General features: G+C 44.9%; 1 protein-coding gene across 1 annotated transcript in view; it reads left to right on the top strand.

Moving 5' to 3' along the window:
* Positions 1-18,828, top strand: part of DMAP1 (DNA methyltransferase 1 associated protein 1) — a 258,949-nt gene extending 240,121 nt beyond the window's left edge. The window contains exon 11 of the mRNA XM_053693398.1: positions 18,570-18,828. Within this exon, the coding sequence (XP_053549373.1) occupies positions 18,570-18,629 (60 nt within the window). The 3' untranslated portion in view covers positions 18,630-18,828. The remainder of the gene's footprint in view (positions 1-18,569) is intronic.
* Positions 18,829-19,205: the final 377 nt, after the last annotated feature.

Genomic DNA, 19,205 nt, shown 5'->3' with positions numbered 1-19,205 from the left:
TCTACAAATAACTGATAATAATACGTTTCTAGCTCTCTGGGATCTGTTGGCGCTAAACAAATAGCTGATAATAACTTTCTAGCACTGCGGGATCTGTTGGCGCTCTACAAATGACTAATAATAATTTTCTAGCGCTGCTTGATCTGTTTGCGCTATACAAATAACTGATAATAATTTCTCTTGTTAAGTGTATTCAGTCCACGGATCATCCATTACTTATGGGATATATTCCCTTCCCAACAGGAAGTTGCAAGAGGATCACCCAAAGCAGAGCTGCTATATAGCTCCTCCCCTCCACGTCATATCCAGTCATTCTCTTGCAACACTCAACATAGTAGGAAGGTGTGAGAGGAGTGTGGAGTTTTTATACTTAATTATTTCTTCAATCAAAAGTTTGTTATTTTAAATGGCACCGGAGTGTGCTGTTTTTTCTCTCAGGCAGTATTTAGAAGAAGAATCTGCCTGCGTTTTCTATGATCTTAGCAGAAGTAACTAAGACCACTGGCTGTTCTTGCACATTCTGAGGAGTGGGGTAACTTCAGAAAGGGAATAGCATGCGGGGTTCCCTGCAGATGAGGTATGTGCAGTAAAATATTTTTCTAAGGAATGGAATTGACTAAGAAAATACTGCTGATACCGATGTACTGTAAGTACAGCCTTAAATGCAGTAGTAGTGACTGGTATCAGGCTGATGAATGTATGTGCAGTAAAGTAATTTTCTAAGGAATGGAATTTGACTAAGAAAATGCTGTTAATACTGAAGTAATATATGAGCCTTAACTGCAGTAGAAGCGACTGGTAGCAGGCTTATTGATAACACTACATAACTTTTAAAATGTATGTTTAAAACGTTTACTGGCATGTTATTCGTTTTTGTGAGGTACTTTGGTGATAAATCCTTTGGGGCATGTTTTTTTCCACATGGCTGACGTATATTTCTGCATAGAAACAGTTAACTGAGGTTTCCCACTGTTGTAATATGAGTGGGAGGGGCCTATTTTAGCGCTTTTTTTTGCGCAGTAAAAATTCAGTCACAGTCTTCCTGCTTCTTCCTCCTTGATCCAGGACGTCTCTAGAGAGCTCAGGGGTCTTCAAAATTCATTTTGAGGGAGGTAATCAGTCACAACAGACCTGTGACAGTGTGTTTGACTGTGATAAAAACGTTAATTGTTAAATTGATTATCCGTTTTGGGTATTAAGGGGTTAATCATCCATTTGCTAGAGGGTGCAATACTTTGCTAACTTAATACATTTACTGTGAAAATTTGGTTGCTATAACTGATTTGGTTCATTGTTATTTCAACTGTGACAGTTTTTTTGTGCTTCTTAAAGGCGCAGTAGCGTTTTTTTATATTGCTTGTAAACTTATTTGAAAGGATTTTCCAAGCTTGCTAGTCTCATTGCTAGTCTGTTTAAACATGTCTGACACAGATGAATCTGTTTGTTCACTATGTTTGAAGGCCAATGTGGAGCCCCATAGAAATATGTGTACTAAATGTATTGATGTCACTTTAAATAAAAGTCAATCTTTATCTGTAAAGAAATTATCACTAGACAACGAGGGGGAAGTTATGCCAACTAACTCTCCTCACGTGTCAGTACCTTCGCCTCCCGCTCAGGAGGCGCGTGATATTGTGTCGCCAAGTACATCAGAGAGGCCCTTACAAATCACTTTGCAAGACATGGCTGCTGTTATGACAGAAGTATTATCTAAATTGCCAGAATTAAGAGGCAAGCGCGATAGCTCTGGGTTAAGGACAGAGCGCGCTGATGATGTGAGAGCCATGTCCGATACTGCGTCACAATTTGCAGAACATGAGGACGGAGAGCTTAATTCTGTGGGTGACGGATCTGATCCAGGAAGACCGGATTCAGAGATTTCTAATTTTAAATTTAAGCTTGAGAACCTCCGTGTATTGTTAGGGGAGGTATTAGCGGCTCTGAATGATTGTAACACGGTTGCAATTCCAGAGAAATTATGTAGGCTGAATAGATACTATGCGGTGCCGGTGTGTACTGACGTTTTTCCTATACCTAAAAGGCTTACAGAGATTATTAGCAAGGAGTGGGATAGACCCGGTGTGCCCTTTTCCCCTCCTCCAATAGACGCCACCACATGAGACTTATGGCAGACAGTCCCTAAGGTGGAGGGAGCAGTTTCTACCTTAGCTAAACGTACCACTATCCCGGTGGAGGATAGTTGTGCTTTTTCGGATCCAATGGATAAAAAATTAGAAGGTTACCTTAAGAAAATGTTTGTTCAACAAGGTTTTATCTTACAGCCCCTTGCATGCATTGCGCCTGTCACTGCTGCTGCGGCATTCTGGTTTGAGTCTCTGGAAGCGGCCATTCGCACAGCTCCATTGGCTGAGATTATGGACAAGCTTAAAGCACTTAAGCTAGCTAACGCATTTGTTTCTGATGCCGTGGTACATTTAACCAAACTAATGGCTAAGAACTCCGGATTCGCCATCCAGGCGCGCAGAGCGCTATGGCTTAAATCCTGGTCAGCTGACGTGACTTCTAAATCTAAATTGCTTAATATTCCTTTCAAAGGGCAGACCTTATTCGGGCCCGGCTTGAAAGAAATTATTGCTGACATTACTGGAGGTAAGGGTCATACTCTTCCTCAGGACAAGGCCAAATCAAAGGCCAAACAGTCTAATTTTCGTGCCTTTCGTAACTTCAAGGCAGGAGCAGCATCAACTTCCTCCGCTCCAAAACAGGAAGGAACTGTTACAGACAGTTACAGACAGGGCTGGAAAGCTAACCAGTCCTGGAACAAGGGCAAGCAGGCCGAAAACCTACTTCTGCCCCTAAGACAGCATGAAGAGAGGGCCCCCTATCCGGAAACGGATCTAGTGGGGGCAGACTTTCTGTCTTCGCCCAGGCTTGGGCAAGAGATGTCCAGGATCCCTGGGCGTTAGAGATCATATCTCAGGGATATCTTCTGGACTTCAAAGCTTCTCCTCCACAAGGGAGATTTCATCTTTCAAGGTTATCAGCAAACCAAATAAAGAAAGAGGCATTTCTACGTTGTGTACAAGACCTCTTAGTAATGGGGGTGATCCACCCAGTTCCGCGGACGGAACAAGGGCAGGGTTTTTACTCAAATCTGTTTGTGGTTCCCAAGAAAGAGGGAACCTTCAGACCAATCTTGGACCTAAAAATCTTAAACAAATTCCTAAGAGTTCCATCATTCAAAATGGAAACTATTCGAACCATCCTACCCATGATCCAAGAGGGTCAATACATGACCACAGTGTACTTAAAGGATGCCTACCTTCACATACCGATTCACAAAGATCATTATCGGTACCTAAGATTTGCCTTTCTAGACAGGCATTACCAGTTTGTAGCTCTTCCCTTCGGGTTAGCTACGGCCCGAGAATTTTTACAAAGGTTCTGGGCTCACTTCTGGCGGTGCTAAGACCACGAGGCATAGCGGTGGCTCCGGACCTAGACGACATTCTGATACAAGCGTCAAGTTTTCAAATTGCCAAGTCTCATACAGAGATAGTTCTGGCATTTCTGAGGTTGCATGGGTGGAAGGTGAACGTAGAAAAGAGTTCTCTATTGCCACTCACAAGAGTTCCCTTCCTGGTTATCAAAGCTTCTGAATGCTTGCCGTGTCCTTCATTCCATTCCACGCCCATCAGTAGCTCAGTGCATGGAAGTAATCGGCTTAATGGTAGCGGCAATGGACATAGTACCATTTGCGCGCCTGCATCTCAGACCACTACAATTATGCATGCTAAGTCAGTGGAATGGGGATTACTCAGATTTGTCCCCTCTACTAAATCTGGATCAAGAGACCAGAGATTATCTTCTCTGGTGGCTTTCTTGGGTTCATCTGTCCAAGGGGATGACCTTTCGCAGGCCAGTTTGGATGATTGTAACAACAGATGCCAGCCTTCTAGGTTGGGGCGCAGTCTGGAACTCCCTGAAGGCTCAGGGATTATGGACTCTGGAGGAGAAACTCCTCCCAATAAATATTCTGGAGTTGAGAGCAATATTCAATGCTCTTCTAGCTTGGCCTCAGTTAGCAACACTGAGGTTCATCAGATTTCAGTCGGACAACATCACGACTGTGGCTTACATCAACCATCAAGGGGGAACCAGGAGTTCCCTAGCGATGTTAGAAGTCTCAAAGATAATTCGCTGGGCAGAGTCTCACTCTTGCCACCTGTCAGCGATCTACATCCCAGGCGTGGAGAACTGGGAGGCGGACTTTCTAAGTCGCCAGACTTTTCATCCGGGGGAGTGGGAACTTCATCCGGAGGTCTTCGCTCAACTGATTCATCGTTGGGGCAAACCAGAACTGGATCTCATGGCGTCTCGCCAGAACGCCAAGCTTCCTTGTTACGGATCCAGGTCCAGGGGCCCGGGAGCGGCGCTGATAGATGCTCTAGCAGCCCCTTGGGTTTTCAACATGGCTTATGTGTTTCCACCATTTCCGCTGCTACCTCGACTGATTGCCAAGATCAGACAAGAGAGAGCATCGGTGATTCTGATAGCACCTGCTTGGCCACGCAGGACCTGGTATGCAGACCTAGTGGACATGTCGTCCTGTCCACCATGGTCTCTGCCTCTGAGACAGGACCTTCACATTCAGGGTCCTTTCCATCATCCAAATCTAATTTCTCTGAGGCTGACTGCATGGAGATTGAACGCTTGATCCTATCAAAGCATGGCTTCTCGGAGTCGGTTATTGATACCTTAATACAGGCTCGGAAACCTGTTACCAGAAAAATTTACCATAAAATATGGCGGAAATATTTATATTGGTGTGAATCCAAGAGTTACTCATGGAGTAAGGTTAGGATTCCTAGGATATTGTCTTTTCTACAAGAAGGTTTAGAAAAGGGCTTATCTGCTAGTTCGTTGAAGGGACAGATTTCTGCTCTGTCTATTCTTCTACACAAACGTCTGGCAGAAGTTCCAGACGTTCAGGCTTTTTGTCAGGCTTTGGCTAGGATTAAGCCTGTGTTTAAGACTGTTGCTCCTCCGTGGAGCTTAAACTTGGTTCTTAAAGTTCTTCAAGGGGTTCCGTTTGAACCCCTTCATTCCATTGATATTAAGCTTTTATCTTGGAAAGTTCTGTTTTTGATGGCTATTTCCTCGGCTCGAAGAGTCTCTGAGTTATCTGCCTTACATTGTGATTCTCCTTACCTGATTTTCCATTCAGACAAGGTAGTTCTGCGTACTAAACCTGGGTTTTTACCTAAGGTAGTTTCTAACAGGAATATCAATCAGGAGATTGTTGTTCCATCATTATGTCCTAATCCTTCTTCAAAGAAGGAACGACTTTTGCATAATCTGGACGTAGTCCGTGCCCTGAAGTTCTATTTACAGGCAACTAAAGATTTTCGGCAAACTTCTTCCCTGTTTGTCGTGTACTCTGGACAGAGGAGAGGTCAAAAAGCTTCGGCAACCTCTCTCTCATTTTGGCTTCGTAGCATAATACGTTTAGCCTATGAGACTGCTGGACAGCAGCCCCCTGAAAGAATTACAGCTCATTCCACTAGAGCTGTGGCTTCCACCTGGGCCTTTAAGAATGAGGCCTCTGTTGAACAGATTTGCAAGGCTGCAACTTGGTCTTCACTTAACACTTTTTCAAAATTTTACAAATTTGACACTTTTGCTTCTTCGGAGGCTGTTTTTGGGAGAAAGGTTCTACAGGCAGTGGTTCCTTCCGTTTAAGTTCCTGCCTTGTCCCTCCCATCATCCGTGTACTTTAGCTTTGGTATTGGTATCCCATAAGTAATGGATGATCCGTGGACTGAATACACTTAACAAGAGAAAACATAATTTATGCTTGCCTGATAAATTTATTTCTCTTGTAGTGTATTCAGTCCACGGCCCGCCCTGTCTTTTTTAAGGCAGATCTAAATTTTAATTAGAACTCCAGTCACCACTGCTCCCTATGGTTTCTCCTTTCTTGTCTTGTTTCGGTCGAATGACTGGATATGACGTGGAGGGGAAGAGCTATATAGCAGCTCTGCTTTGGGTGATCCTCTTGCAACTTCCTGTTGGGAAGGGAATATATCCCATAAGTAATGGATGATCCGTGGACTGAATACACTACAAGAGAAATAAATTTATCAGGCAAGCATAAATTATGTTTTTCTAGCGCTGCTTGATCTGTTTGCGCTTTACAAATAACTGATAAGTTTCTAGCGCTGCTTGATCTGTTTGCGCTTTACAAATAACTGATAAGTTTCTAGCGCTGCTTGATCTGTTTGTGCTTTACAAATAACTGATAATAAGTTTCTAGCGCTGCTTGATCTGTTGGCACTCTACAAATAACTGATAATGATAATTTTCTAGCGCTACTAGATCTGTTGGTGCTCTACAAATAACTGATAATAATAATTTTATAGTTTTACAGATCTGTTGGTGCTCTCCAATAACTGATAATTTTCTTGCGCTATGGGATCTGTTGGCGCTCTACAAATAATTGATAATAATTTTCTTGCGCTACGGGATCTGCGTTCTAAAAATAACTAATAAATTTTGCCGTGCTACAGACTGATTCCCTTCTGTAAGCGGCACTGTTACGGTTACCCTTAGTCTCGCTGAGAGATGGACCGCTTAGTAGCCTGGATCCCTATTGCTAAAGAGGGGAGAAGCTGCTTTCCATAGTATTCTATATGAGTCTCGCAAATATAGAATAATCTCCCTTAGCTGCAGTACCGCTAGGATACCCTTCTGCCCACAAAAACGAGTCAACGCTGCGATTGAGGGTCAAACAAGAACTCAGGACTGGGATGCCCAGCCTGCTTTTTATTAAGGTTACATGCACACAGGGCACTCCCAGAGGGAGAGGGGGGGAAGCACAAAATCCCCCATCACACATTTAGATAGAGAGCACTGTCCTTTGACAGGCCACAATAGGATTACAGTACTTAAGATAACAAGTTTACAAGTTCATCTTATCAATTAGCAGTCTGGCTCCAGAGGTGATTAGACAATAGTTTCTAAAAGCTGAAAAAAAAGAGTTAACTCTTTATGAAATGATACTTGTTACGGTTTTCTTGGAGCCCTTCTTAGGCGCTGGCTTGCTGGTTCAGGCATTGCTGCTGGGAAATAAGCTCTTCACAACAAAATAACTAATGCTTCTGTAACAGTGCTCCCTTTCTGTGGAACACTCTGGCAGACACGGTCTGACCCCTTTTCGGGGCAGACTAAGGCTGTCCAGACCGCTGATTATGCGGGGCTGAGGTCGGTTTGTCTGGACAACCCGTCGGCGTTGCCATTCTGTTTCCCAGGTCTGTAAGTAATGGTGAAATTGAAGGGTTGCAACGATAAGCTCCAACGTAATAGCCTGCCGTTATCTCCAGAGACCCGGTTCAGCCACACCAACGGGTTATGGTCGGTGACCAGAGTGAACTCCTGACCATATAAATAGGGAGTCAATTTCTTTAATGCCCACACCAAAGCCAAACACTCCTTTTCGACCGCTGCATAGCTGACTTCGCGGGGCAGGAGCTTCCGGCTGATGTAGGCAACTGGATGCTCCCCTCCATCTTCGCCTACTTGGCTGAGGACGGCTCCCAGCCCGAACATGGAAGCATCTGTATGGACGATAAAACGTTTGTTAAGGGCTGGGGCCGCCAAGACAGGAGCGTTAATTAGAGCATTTTTGAGAGCCTGGAAAGCCGTTTCACAGTGGGGAGACCACAGGACCTGTCGAGGTAAGTTCTTCTTGGTCAAGTCAGTCAGGGGTTTGGCAAGTGTGCTGTAGTCTGGTACGAACCGTCTATAGTACCCTGCCGTGCCCAGGAAGGCTAGGACCTGAGTCTTAGTGATGGGGGTGGGCCAATTGGCGACAGCTTCTATTTTGGCCGGCTCTGGTCGCTGCTTTCCACACCCCACCCGGTGACCCAGGTACTGTACCTCGGCCATCCCAAAGTGGCATTTTTCTGGCTTCAGAGTCAGGCCAGCAGCCCGGATCTGATCCAGAACCATTCCCACATGAGCTAAGTGGTCCTCCCAGGACTCACTGTGGATCGCTATGTCGTCCAGGTAGGCGCAAGCAAAACTCTGGAAGCCATCCAGGAGCCTATCCACCAAGCGCTGGAATGTAGCTGGGGCATTCTTCATCCCAAACGGCATTACCCTAAACTGATATAAGCCGAATGGGGTGACGAATGCCGACTTGGGGATAGCCTCCGGGGCCAGGGGAATCTGCCAGTAACCTTTGCAGAGGTCAATAGTGGTCAGGTAATTTCCCCTGGCTATACGATCGAGTAGCTCGTCTACCCTGGGCATAGGGTAAGCGTCCGTCACGGTATTTTCATTGAGCCTCCGATAGTCTACGCAGAACCGGGTGGTCCCATCTTTCTTGGGCACCAAGACAACTGGGGAGGCCCAGGGACTATCGGAGGGCTCAATTACCCTGAGCTGGAGCATCTCATCGATCTCCTTCTTCATTCCTGTCCTAACTGCTTCGGGGATTCGGTACGGAGCCTGGCGCAAGGGAGCTTGTCCCGGAGTATCTACCTGGTGGGTGGTTAAAGTAGTGTACCCTGGCTTCGGGGAGAAGGTGAGGTGTTTAGACTGGAGGAGTTGGTTGAGCTGCTCCCTTTCAGTGGGGCTAAGTCGGTCCCCTATCTGAACCTGCGCCACTATACCTGTGGGGAGGCTCTTTTCTAATAGGTCTGGAATGGGTAAACTGTCGGGGTCTTCCTGAGGGGAACAACATACGGCCGTCACGTTCTCTGGCCGCTCAAAATATTCCTTGAGCATGTTTACATGGAATGTCTTTCTAAGATTGTTGTCGTGGCAGCTAGCTATCACATAAGTGGTGTCTCCCCTTTTCTCTACGATCTGGTAGGGACCCTGCCAGGACGCCTGCAATTTGTCTGTCTTCACCGGCTTAAGTACTAACACCTTTTGTCCTATGGTGAAGATTCTCTTTCGGGCCCCCCGATCGTACCATACTTTCTGTCTTCTCTGGGCCAACTGGAGATTAGCCCGCACGGATTTGGCTAATTGCTCCATTCGGTCCCTGAGTTCCAGCACGTATGGCACAATGGGGACACCGTCAGCCTCCATCTCTCCCTCCCAGTGCTCCCGGATCAGGTTTAGGGGTCCCCGTACCTTTCTTCCGTAGAGCAACTCGAAGGGAGAGAACCCTGTCGTTTCCTGGGGCACCTCCCGATAAGCAAATAGGAGGTGCGGCAGGAAGCGTTCCCAGTCTCGGTATTCCTGAGTGAACGTCTTGAGCATTTGCTTGAGGGTCCCATTGAACCTCTCACACAGCCCGTTCGTCTGGGGGTGGTATGGGGAGCTCAGGAGGGACTTAATTTTGCAAACCTGCCAGAGTTGTTGGGTCAATTCAGCCGTAAATTGGGTGCCTCGGTCGGATAGGATTTCTTTTGGAAATCCTACCCGGGAGAACACCTGTACTAGTGCATTCGCTACCGTATCCGCTTGTATGTTGGATAGGGCGACAGCCTCTGGGTACCTGGTAGCGTAGTCCACTACGGTAAGAATGTATCGCTTACCGGAGGGACTAGGGGTAGCCAGTGGTCCCACTAGGTCAATAGCAACCCGGCTGAAGGGTTCCTCTACAATGGGCATATTTACTAGCTGGGCTTTAGGGTGATCGCCTCGCCTTCCTACTCGTTGACACACATCGCAGGTGTTACAGTAAGTTCTAACGTCAGCGTGCACCCCTGGCCAAAAGAACGTGTGAGTAATGCGGTGTAGGGTACGGGTAACGGCTAGGTGGCCTGCTAAGGGGATGTCGTGGCCTATTTTGAGGATTTCTTGACGGTATTTGTGGGGCACTACCAGCTGTCGCCTACGCTGTCCCCTTTTCTCTGTCCAGCGGTATAGTTTCCCTTTTTCCCATAAGAATGTTTCGTTATCTGCCCCGCCCCCTCCGGTCTCTGCTCGTTCCCGGTACTTTTGTAAGGTCGGGTCAGTCTTAGACTCTGCCTCGAAAGCATCTGGGGTGTCCCAGGGTATGGGGCCTAACCTGTCAGGCAAGGTCGGGGTAGGTCTTACCTGTGTCTCCCGCACTGGTGAGAGCTCTCGCTCCGTCCGGGCTTGGGCCCGTGTAGTCACTGGGTCCGCCTCGTTGTTGCATACTGGAGCATAGGCAGAAGTCATGGGGCCCAAATCGTTGCCCAGTAGTACTTCGGCAGGTAAATTATCCATTAGGCCCACGTTCACAGCCCCCTTTCCCGCTCCCCAATCAAGATGCACTTTAGCTGTTGGAATTTTGTACACATCCCCCCCCCGCCACTCTAACGGCCACAGTCTGTCCGGATCGCTTGTGCTCTGGCACCAAATGACTCTGTACCAGCGTGATAGTAGCCCCTGTGTCTCGCAATCCCTCGGTAGATCGCCCCTCGAGCCATACCCTCTGCCGATGGTGCTGGCGGTTATCTGAGGCAGCATATACAGGGTCTGCCTCGTGAAGCGGCCCCACATATCCCTCCATAGGGGCCTCTTGGTTAACACAGAGGGCCCGGGCCGGACGATAGGACCCAGAGGGGTAATTGTAATTCCTGGGTGTCTGGTGCGTATTAAGGGGGCAGCTAGCCATGAAATGCCCTGGTTGCTTGCATCGGTGGCAAGTCGGTCTGGGACGCTCAGAGCTGTTATTGGGTGGTCCTGAGTGTCGGACGGGCCTTGTGGGCACCGGGCTCGGAATTCAGTACGAGGGGGTGCACGGTAAACCTCTCTGGGTTCGACCCGTGCTGGAGCTCGGTAGTTCATGGGTTCGTGAAGACGGGAGTCATAATGTTCATCGGCCAATTTGGCTGCTTCTTCTAAGGTAGAAGGCCGCCTGTCTCGCAGCCATTCCTTCCCTTGCTGTTCCATGCCATTATAAAAATGTTCTAAGAGAAACAATTGTAAAATTTCCTCCCCAGTCACCGCTTTACTTCCGCTCAGCCAGTGATTTGCCGCTCTCCGCATTCGGTGCGCCCATTCCATATGGGTATCGTTAGGCTTCTTTTCCGTGCCCCGAAACTGTCGGCGATACGTGTCCGGAGTTACAGCGTACCGTCGCAACAGTGTCTCCTTAACTAGCTCATACTGTGTCACTTCCTCAGCACCCAGAGTACGAAAGGCTTCCAGGGCTCGCCCGGATAGTTTCCCAGACAATATCGTGGGCCACTCTCTGTTGGGAATCTGGTGCAGGGCACATTGCCTTTCGAAGTCCGCCAAATATTCATCAATCCCTGTCTCGCTCTCTAGGAAGGGTCGAAATGCCGCATAGGGTATCTTGGGCCTCCCAGCATTTTCGACAGGGATGATTACCTGCGGGGCTTCAGCATTGCGGTGTTCATTCGCTAGGTTGAGTTCGTGGGCTCGAGTCTCTCGTATATCCTCGTCCGCCTCTGCCATCAACTGCTGTACCAATTCCATGGAGGGGTTCGGCCCGTATAATGAGAGCCTTTCCCGAACAATCCTGGTTTTTTCGTCACTAATCGTGGTCGGTGTTTCCGCCATTGTGAAGCTCTGATCCAGTTCGGTCAATTCTGCGATCAGCTCTCTCCTCGGCCGGTTGCTGGCGTACCCCCCTCTGCTTTCAAGTAAATCCTTTTGGGTTGTACGCTTCAATTTTTCGTAAGCGCTCTCCATCCGTTCTGTACCTCTCCTAGGAAATCCAGGAAAATCCCGCCGCTGCCGCCAAATGTTACGGTTACCCTTAGTCTCGCTGAGAGATGGACCGCTTAGTAGCCTGGATCCCTATTGCTAAAGAGGGGAGAAGCTGCTTTCCATAGTATTCTATATGAGTCTCGCAAATATAGAATAATCTCCCTTAGCTGCAGTACCGCTAGGATACCCTTCTGCCCACAAAAACGAGTCAACGCTGCGATTGAGGGTCAAACAAGAACTCAGGACTGGGATGCCCAGCCTGCTTTTTATTAAGGTTACATGCACACAGGGCACTCCCAGGGGGAGAGGGGGGGAAGCACAAAATCCCCCATCACACATTTAGATAGAGAGCACTTTCCTTTGACAGGCCACAATAGGATTACAGTACTTAAGATAACAAGTTTACAAGTTCATCTTATCAATTAGCAGTCTGGCTCCAGAGGTGATTAGACAATAGTTTCTAAAAGCTGAAAAAAAAGAGTTAACTCTTTATGAAATGATACTTGTTACGGTTTTCTTGGAGCCCTTCTTAGGCGCTGGCTTGCTGGTTCAGGCATTGCTGCTGGGAAATAAGCTCTTCACAACAAAATAACTAATGCTTCTGTAACAGGCACATATTGGGTAATATTTACAGGCTGTGCTACAGACTGATCCCCTTCTGCAGGGGGCACAAATTGGGTAATATTTACAGGCTGTGCTACGTTCTGATTCTCTTCTGTAAGGGCACATATTGGGTAATAATTACAGGATGTGCTACAGTCTGATCACCTTCTGTAAGGGGCACATATTGGTTAATATTTACAGGCCATGCTACAGACTGGTCCCCTTATGTAAGGGCCACTTATTGGGTAATATTTACAGGCCGTGCTACAGACTGGTCCCCTTCTGTAAGGGCCACTTATTGGGTAATATTTACAGGCCGTGCTACAGACTGGTCCCCTTCTGTAAGGGCCACTTATTGGGTAATATTTACAGGCCGTGCTACAGACTGGTTCACCTTCTGTAAGGGCCACTTATTGGGTAATATTTACAGGCCGTGCTACAGACTGGTCCCCTTCTGTAAGGGCCACTTATTGGGTAATATTTACAGGCCGTGCTACAGACTGGTTCACCTTCTTTAAGGGCCACTTATTGGGTAATATTTACAGGCTGTGCTACAGACTGGTCCCCTTCTGTAAGGGCCACTTATTGGGTAATATTTGCAGGCCGTGCTACAGACCAATCACCTTCTGCAGGGGAACATATTGGATACAGAGGATTTGTTTAATAATTGTGTTTTGGGTTTCCTAATGGAACAATTAAATTATTTCATAGTTGTTGAATGTTTGGCTCCTGGTTTAGTTTTGACCTCTGTGCATATTGGTTAATAAACCCCATAATGCACTGTGTGCATTGCAGCATCCAGCATAGTAAAGGTTAAATGATGTGGGGTAATTTCTAAAAACTGTCCCGATCACTTCAGCTCAGCCAAATTCCCCCGAGCCAAAGTGACCCCATGAGGGAGACATAAGGTCTTACAGAAATGAAGACCAACTTGGAGCAAATTAGTTCCATGCGAACTTCGTCCAGCTACTCTAGATTAGAACGTCTTTTGATTTCCTAAACTCATACTCCAGTCATCCGTCCCTAATGAGGGCTGTCCCAGAATGCCTCACACTGCAGGCCTTTGTTCCTGCGCTCAGAAGTCAGCCCACTAATGGGCTAAAGCAGAAGACCTCCAGTCTGTGAAGTCTGGGGCTTCGAGTCAGGGAAAGCTTAAAAGTCGTCTAATTCTAGCTGGTCTCCCGCTGACTCCTTGTTTTCTCAGCTGATGTGAAATGGAGAAGTTACATTGTTAAGATCAAACAGAAATATTTCCTTCCAGATGGAGTAAGAACATAGTGTGTGTGTGTATATAGAACAGTATTGCACGTCTATTTATAAATCACCTAGATATTAAATACCAGTGTATGCAGTGTCACACTGTGTGCGCTAATTGTCTGATTCAATGCCTTTTTTTTTTTATTCTTAGAAAATGTATAAATCTATGGATGCAAGGAAAAGATTTCAGCCATATGGATTTACATTTAGCTTGTTTTATTCAGCTGCTGAACGATTAGAAGTAGCCAAACAGGTGCTGTTAGAATTTTGTGGTTGCATTTATCATAATTAAGAAAATAAAATAATTGCAGATATGGATATAAAAGTATAATTCTTTAGCTTGTTACAGCTATGAGACGGAGTAACTCTTGCCACTTGTTCCCTGCTAGTATAATCCCCTCCAGCGTCAGCAGGGTTAAATCCAGCTGAGATTGCTGTGCACAGGGCTAACCAGACATCTGAGCGTTTTGCCGCAAGGCTCCCGGGAAGACACAAGCACTGAGGCGATAGATTTGATAAATGTGATCGGCTGACATATTTGATAAATTAACTTTTTTTTTTAATGCCTACTGTCCCCTGAATATTCACAAGTACTTAGATTATGCACAAGGAGTGCAGTGCCTTTGTTTTAGCCTCTTATAATGAGAGCGAGGAAATGAATAATGATCGTGTATAATTGTGTACGTAATTAAAGACAGTCATCTATTCTTGTCTGCTTGGGACCAGCAACAACTTTATCTGCTTTGTTTAGGAATCCCTCTGCCGGAGGGTTAAAGATGACATCTCCCCTGAAGATGAACACTAGGTGCCGTTCTCTCTTCTGCAATGTTATAATTTGTTACTGCGTTTAGTTGTTTTATTTTTGTAAACATTGTACGATATATTTTTTTTTTATTTTTTTTTTAAATATAGAGTAAGCTATCGTTTTATCCTTTTTTTTTTTCTTCTTCTTCTTCTTTAATCCAGTAAGGTTTTTATTGGGGTTTTTTTTGTTTGTTTTTTTTAAAGAAATGACATGCAGTGCTACAGACTGATCACCTTCTGTAATGGGCACATATTGGGTAATAATTACAGGCAGTGCTACAGACTAATCACCTTCTGTAAGGGGCACATATTGGGTAATAATTACATGCCGTGCTACAGACTGATCACCTTCTGTAAGGGGCACATATTGGGTAATAATTACATGCAGTGCTACAGACTAATCACCTTCTGTAAGGGGCACATATTGGGTAATAATTACATGCCGTGCTACAGACTGATCGCCTTCTGTAGGGGGCACATATTGGGTAATAATTACATGCCGTGCTACAGACTGATCGCCTTCTGTAGGGGGCACATATTGGGTAATAATTACATGCAGTGCTACAGACTGATCACCTTCTGTAAGGGGCACATATTGGGTAATAATTACAGGCAGTGCTACAGACTGATCACCTTCTGTAAGGGGCACATATTGGGTAATAATTACATGCAGTGCTACAGACTGATCACCTTCTGTAAGGGGCACATATTGGGTAATAATTACATGCCGTGCTACAGACTAATCACCTTCTGTAAGGGGCACATATTGGGTAATAATTACATGCAGTGCTACAGACTGATCACCTTCTGTAGGGGGCACATATTGGGTAATAATTACATGCAGTGCTACAGACTGATCACCTTCTGTAGGGGGCACATATTGGGTAATAATTACATGCAGTGCTACAGACTGATCACCTTCTGTAGGGGGCACATATTGGGTAATAATTACATGCCGTGCTACAGACTGATCACCTTCTGTAAGGGGCACATATTGGGTAATAATTACATGCAGTGCTACAGACTAATCACCTTCTGTAAGGGGCACATATTGGGTAATAATTACATGCAGTGCTACAGACTGATCACCTTCTGTAAGGGGCACATATTGGGTAATAATTACATGCAGTGCTACAGACTGATCACCTTCTGTAGGGGGCACATATTGGGTAATAATTACAGGCAGTGCTACAGACTGATCACCTTCTGTAGGGGGCACATATTGGGTAATAATTACATGCAGTGCTACAGACTGATCACCTTCTGTAAGGGGCACATATTGGGTAATAATTACATGCAGTGCTACAGACTGATCACCTTCTGTAGGGGGCACATATTGGGTAATAATTACATGCAGTGCTACAGACTGATCACCTTCTGTAGGGGGCACATATTGGGTAATAATTACAGGCAGTGCTACAGACTGATCACCTTCTGTAGGGGGCACATATTGGGTAATAATTACAGGCAGTGCTACAGACTAATCACCTTCTGTAAGGGGCACATATTGGGTAATAATTACATGCCGTGCTACAGACTGATCACCTTCTGTAAGGGGCACATATTGGGTAATAATTACATGCAGTGCTACAGACTGATCACCTTCTGTAGGGGGCACATATTGGGTAATAATTACAGGCAGTGCTACAGACTAATCACCTTCTGTAAGGGGCACATATTGGGTAATAATTACAGGCAGTGCTACACACTGATCACCTTCTGTAAGGGGCACATATTGGGTAATAATTACATGCCGTGCTACAGACTGATCACCTTCTGTAGGGGGCACATATTGGGTAATAATTACATGCCGTGCTACAGACTGATCGCCTTCTGTAGGGGGCACATATTGGGTAATAATTACATGCAGTGCTACAGACTGATCACCTTCTGTAGGGGGCACATATTGGGTAATAATTACATGCAGTGCTACAGACTGATCACCTTCTGTAGGGGGCACATATTGGGTAATAATTACATGCCGTGCTACAGACTGATCACCTTCTGTAAGGGGCACATATTGGGTAATAATTACATGCAGTGCTACAGACTGATCACCTTCTGTAGGGGGCACATATTGGGTAATAATTACATGCAGTGCTACAGACTGATCGCCTTCTGTAGGGGGCACATATTGGGTAATAATTACATGCAGTGCTACAGACTGATCACCTTCTGTAGGGGGCACATATTGGGTAATAATTACAGGCAGTGCTACACACTGATCACCTTCTGTAAGGGGCACATATTGGGTAATAATTACATGCAGTGCTACAGACTGATCACCTTCTGTAGGGGGCACATATTGGGTAATAATTACATGCCGTGCTACAGACTGATCGCCTTCTGTAGGGGGCACATATTGGGTAATAATTACATGCAGTGCTACAGACTGATCACCTTCTGTAAGGGGCACATATTGGGTAATAATTACATGCAGTGCTACAGACTGATCACCTTCTGTAAGGGGCACATATTGGGTAATAATTACAGGCCATGCTTTAGACTGATCCGCTACCTCTTGAAGTGCATTCTGGGTAATATTTACAGGCCAATCTTTTGTGTGATCTTAGCTGCAGGTGGCCCTGGTGACTTCTCCTGCACAAAATGATTTAACATCACCACCCGCAGGACATTGTTCCCTCTCTTGTTGCAAAAGTTAAAAAAAAAAAAAAACGTTTTAGCTTTTATGAGGTGGACACTTGGAGAAAAGGATGATCGTGTTTGCCATAACTGCTTCCATATAAAAAAAACGTATTCTGAGTAATCCAACATAGACAGGAGACTACGTTATTATGCGGAATCCCCAATACATAAGGCAGTGCATATGTTCTTTATTATTATGGTTCAAATGGGAATTTCCAAAGGGCTTGATCCTTTTTATTTTTGTTCTCTGTCATTTAATAAACTATTCCATTTTTGTCCAGAGCTCTGTTTTGCTGTTTATTTCAGCAGTGTGCACACGTATGTATACCTGCAGCTGGGTGCTATTATGAAGTAGCCGGGTGGGGGCAGTGTAATACTTTGCATTATTATAACATTTTCTGTCATTTATAAATCTTACTTAAGCTATTCAATGCACAAATTAATTGCATAATTAAGCAAAAATGTATTAAATGATCATTTGAGCAACAAATATTGAAAACATTAATATTTACAAATTTTAGCTTAATTCTGGCTTACATTTTAGCCGGGTGGTCAGTAAAATCAGCTGGGTGGTGCACTCGCTATAAGAGCTCTTGCGAGAGCACGTGCACATCCATCATCTACACTTCTATCTCGTGGCAGTCCCTACATTTGTTCCTGTGTGCTAATTATTAGTAATATTTTTCTTTTCACATTTCATGTTGCTAATTATTTTAACCAATACATCTCACTCGGCTGTTGCACCTGACAGTCTTTTCCCACAACTAATGAAGTTTCCAGGGTTCTCACATTCAGATGCAAATGATGTCAGTGCATTATGTAAACGATCCCCCTGTGACCTGACAACAGGCTTGTAATGATGTGTAGCTCGTCAGGTGCCGGCAGTGTAAGCAACAGCAGAGTTATTGCTGCATCACACAATGAGGATTGTTCTTTTTGGCAGCAGTGAATATGGACTTCTCACCAAACTATTGTAAATCAACTGTATGTGTTTTATTCGCTATCGTAGCCAACCTGTTACCTGAAAAAATGATAAATGTGTAGCCCCGTAGTCTAGCACAATCCTTAGTAAAAGAAAATAACTATTTAAAGGGACACTGGACCCAAATTTTTAATTTTAATGATTTAGATAGAGCAGCAATTTTAACCAACTTTCTAATTTATTCCTATTATCAATTTTTTTTTTCTTTCTCTTGGTATCTTTATTTGAAAAAGCAGAAATGTTAAGCTTACGAGCTGGCCCTTTTTTGGTTCAGTGCATGGGTAGCACTTGCTGATTGGCTGCTAAATGTAGGCACCAATCAGCAAGTACTCTCCAGGGTTCTGAACAAATAATGGGACGGCTTCTATGCTTACATTCCTGCTTTTTTAAATAAAGATACCAAGAGAACGAAGAAAAACTGATAATAGGAGTAAATTAGAAAGTTGCTTAAAATGGCATGCTCTATATGAGTCATGAAATAAAAAAATGGGTTTAGTGTCCCTTTAAGTCTATGGAGATTTCTGTCAGTAGAACATTTGATAAGATACCGAGCCACGGCATGTTCTCTATGATTCAGCCTGGTCGACCATTTTGTAAAATGTCTTGTGCTAATTGTATATTTTTACTCTTTTTTTTTTTTTTATTATTACTACAGAGAAAGCGCAGGGAATCCGCCTCCAGCTCTTCATCGGTGAAAAAGATAAAGAAACCCTGAGGCCCAAATAAAACAGATAGGGCAAGATGGGGGGAGTAAAGCAGCTCGTGAGAAGCAACCCAACTGCTGGATACAAACGGCGAAGTCAAGCGGACTTGTGATGTTCATGACGCCCTGCTTCTTATGTACATATTGTTTTATGTCTGTGTATAGGTGCAGCTGTACAGTCACATACGGAACATTAAACCAGTTTGTTCAATTCTGCTTGTGTGATTGTGGTCACAGAATATGAAGAAGTCACATGTTGCGTTCTGTATAATTGTAGATGTGATTTACAAAATACATGTAGGTTTTGGCAACGATTGCTTTCAGTCAGTAAGATGAGCCTTTAATGAACTTGCTACAACCTTCTGAAAAGTCAGTCACTGAAGGTTTAGTTTGTGACCACAATATATTACTGACTACCCCAGCACTTAGTCACTTCACCTCATACTTGGATATCACAGGTGTGTATTGAAAGGGATTTTTGCATCCTGGCGTATGCACTGCCTGAGACAAACACAGATTGCTATTGCTGTGTACCAGGTTGCTGGTAGGAGAACATTAACTGGGAATTTTTTGCCTTGTTTTATTGAA

Source organism: Bombina bombina, chromosome 10, assembly GCF_027579735.1.
Source record: "Bombina bombina isolate aBomBom1 chromosome 10, aBomBom1.pri, whole genome shotgun sequence".
Taxonomy (NCBI): domain Eukaryota; kingdom Metazoa; phylum Chordata; class Amphibia; order Anura; family Bombinatoridae; genus Bombina; species Bombina bombina.
This window is presented reverse-complemented; position numbering and strand designations above follow the sequence as displayed.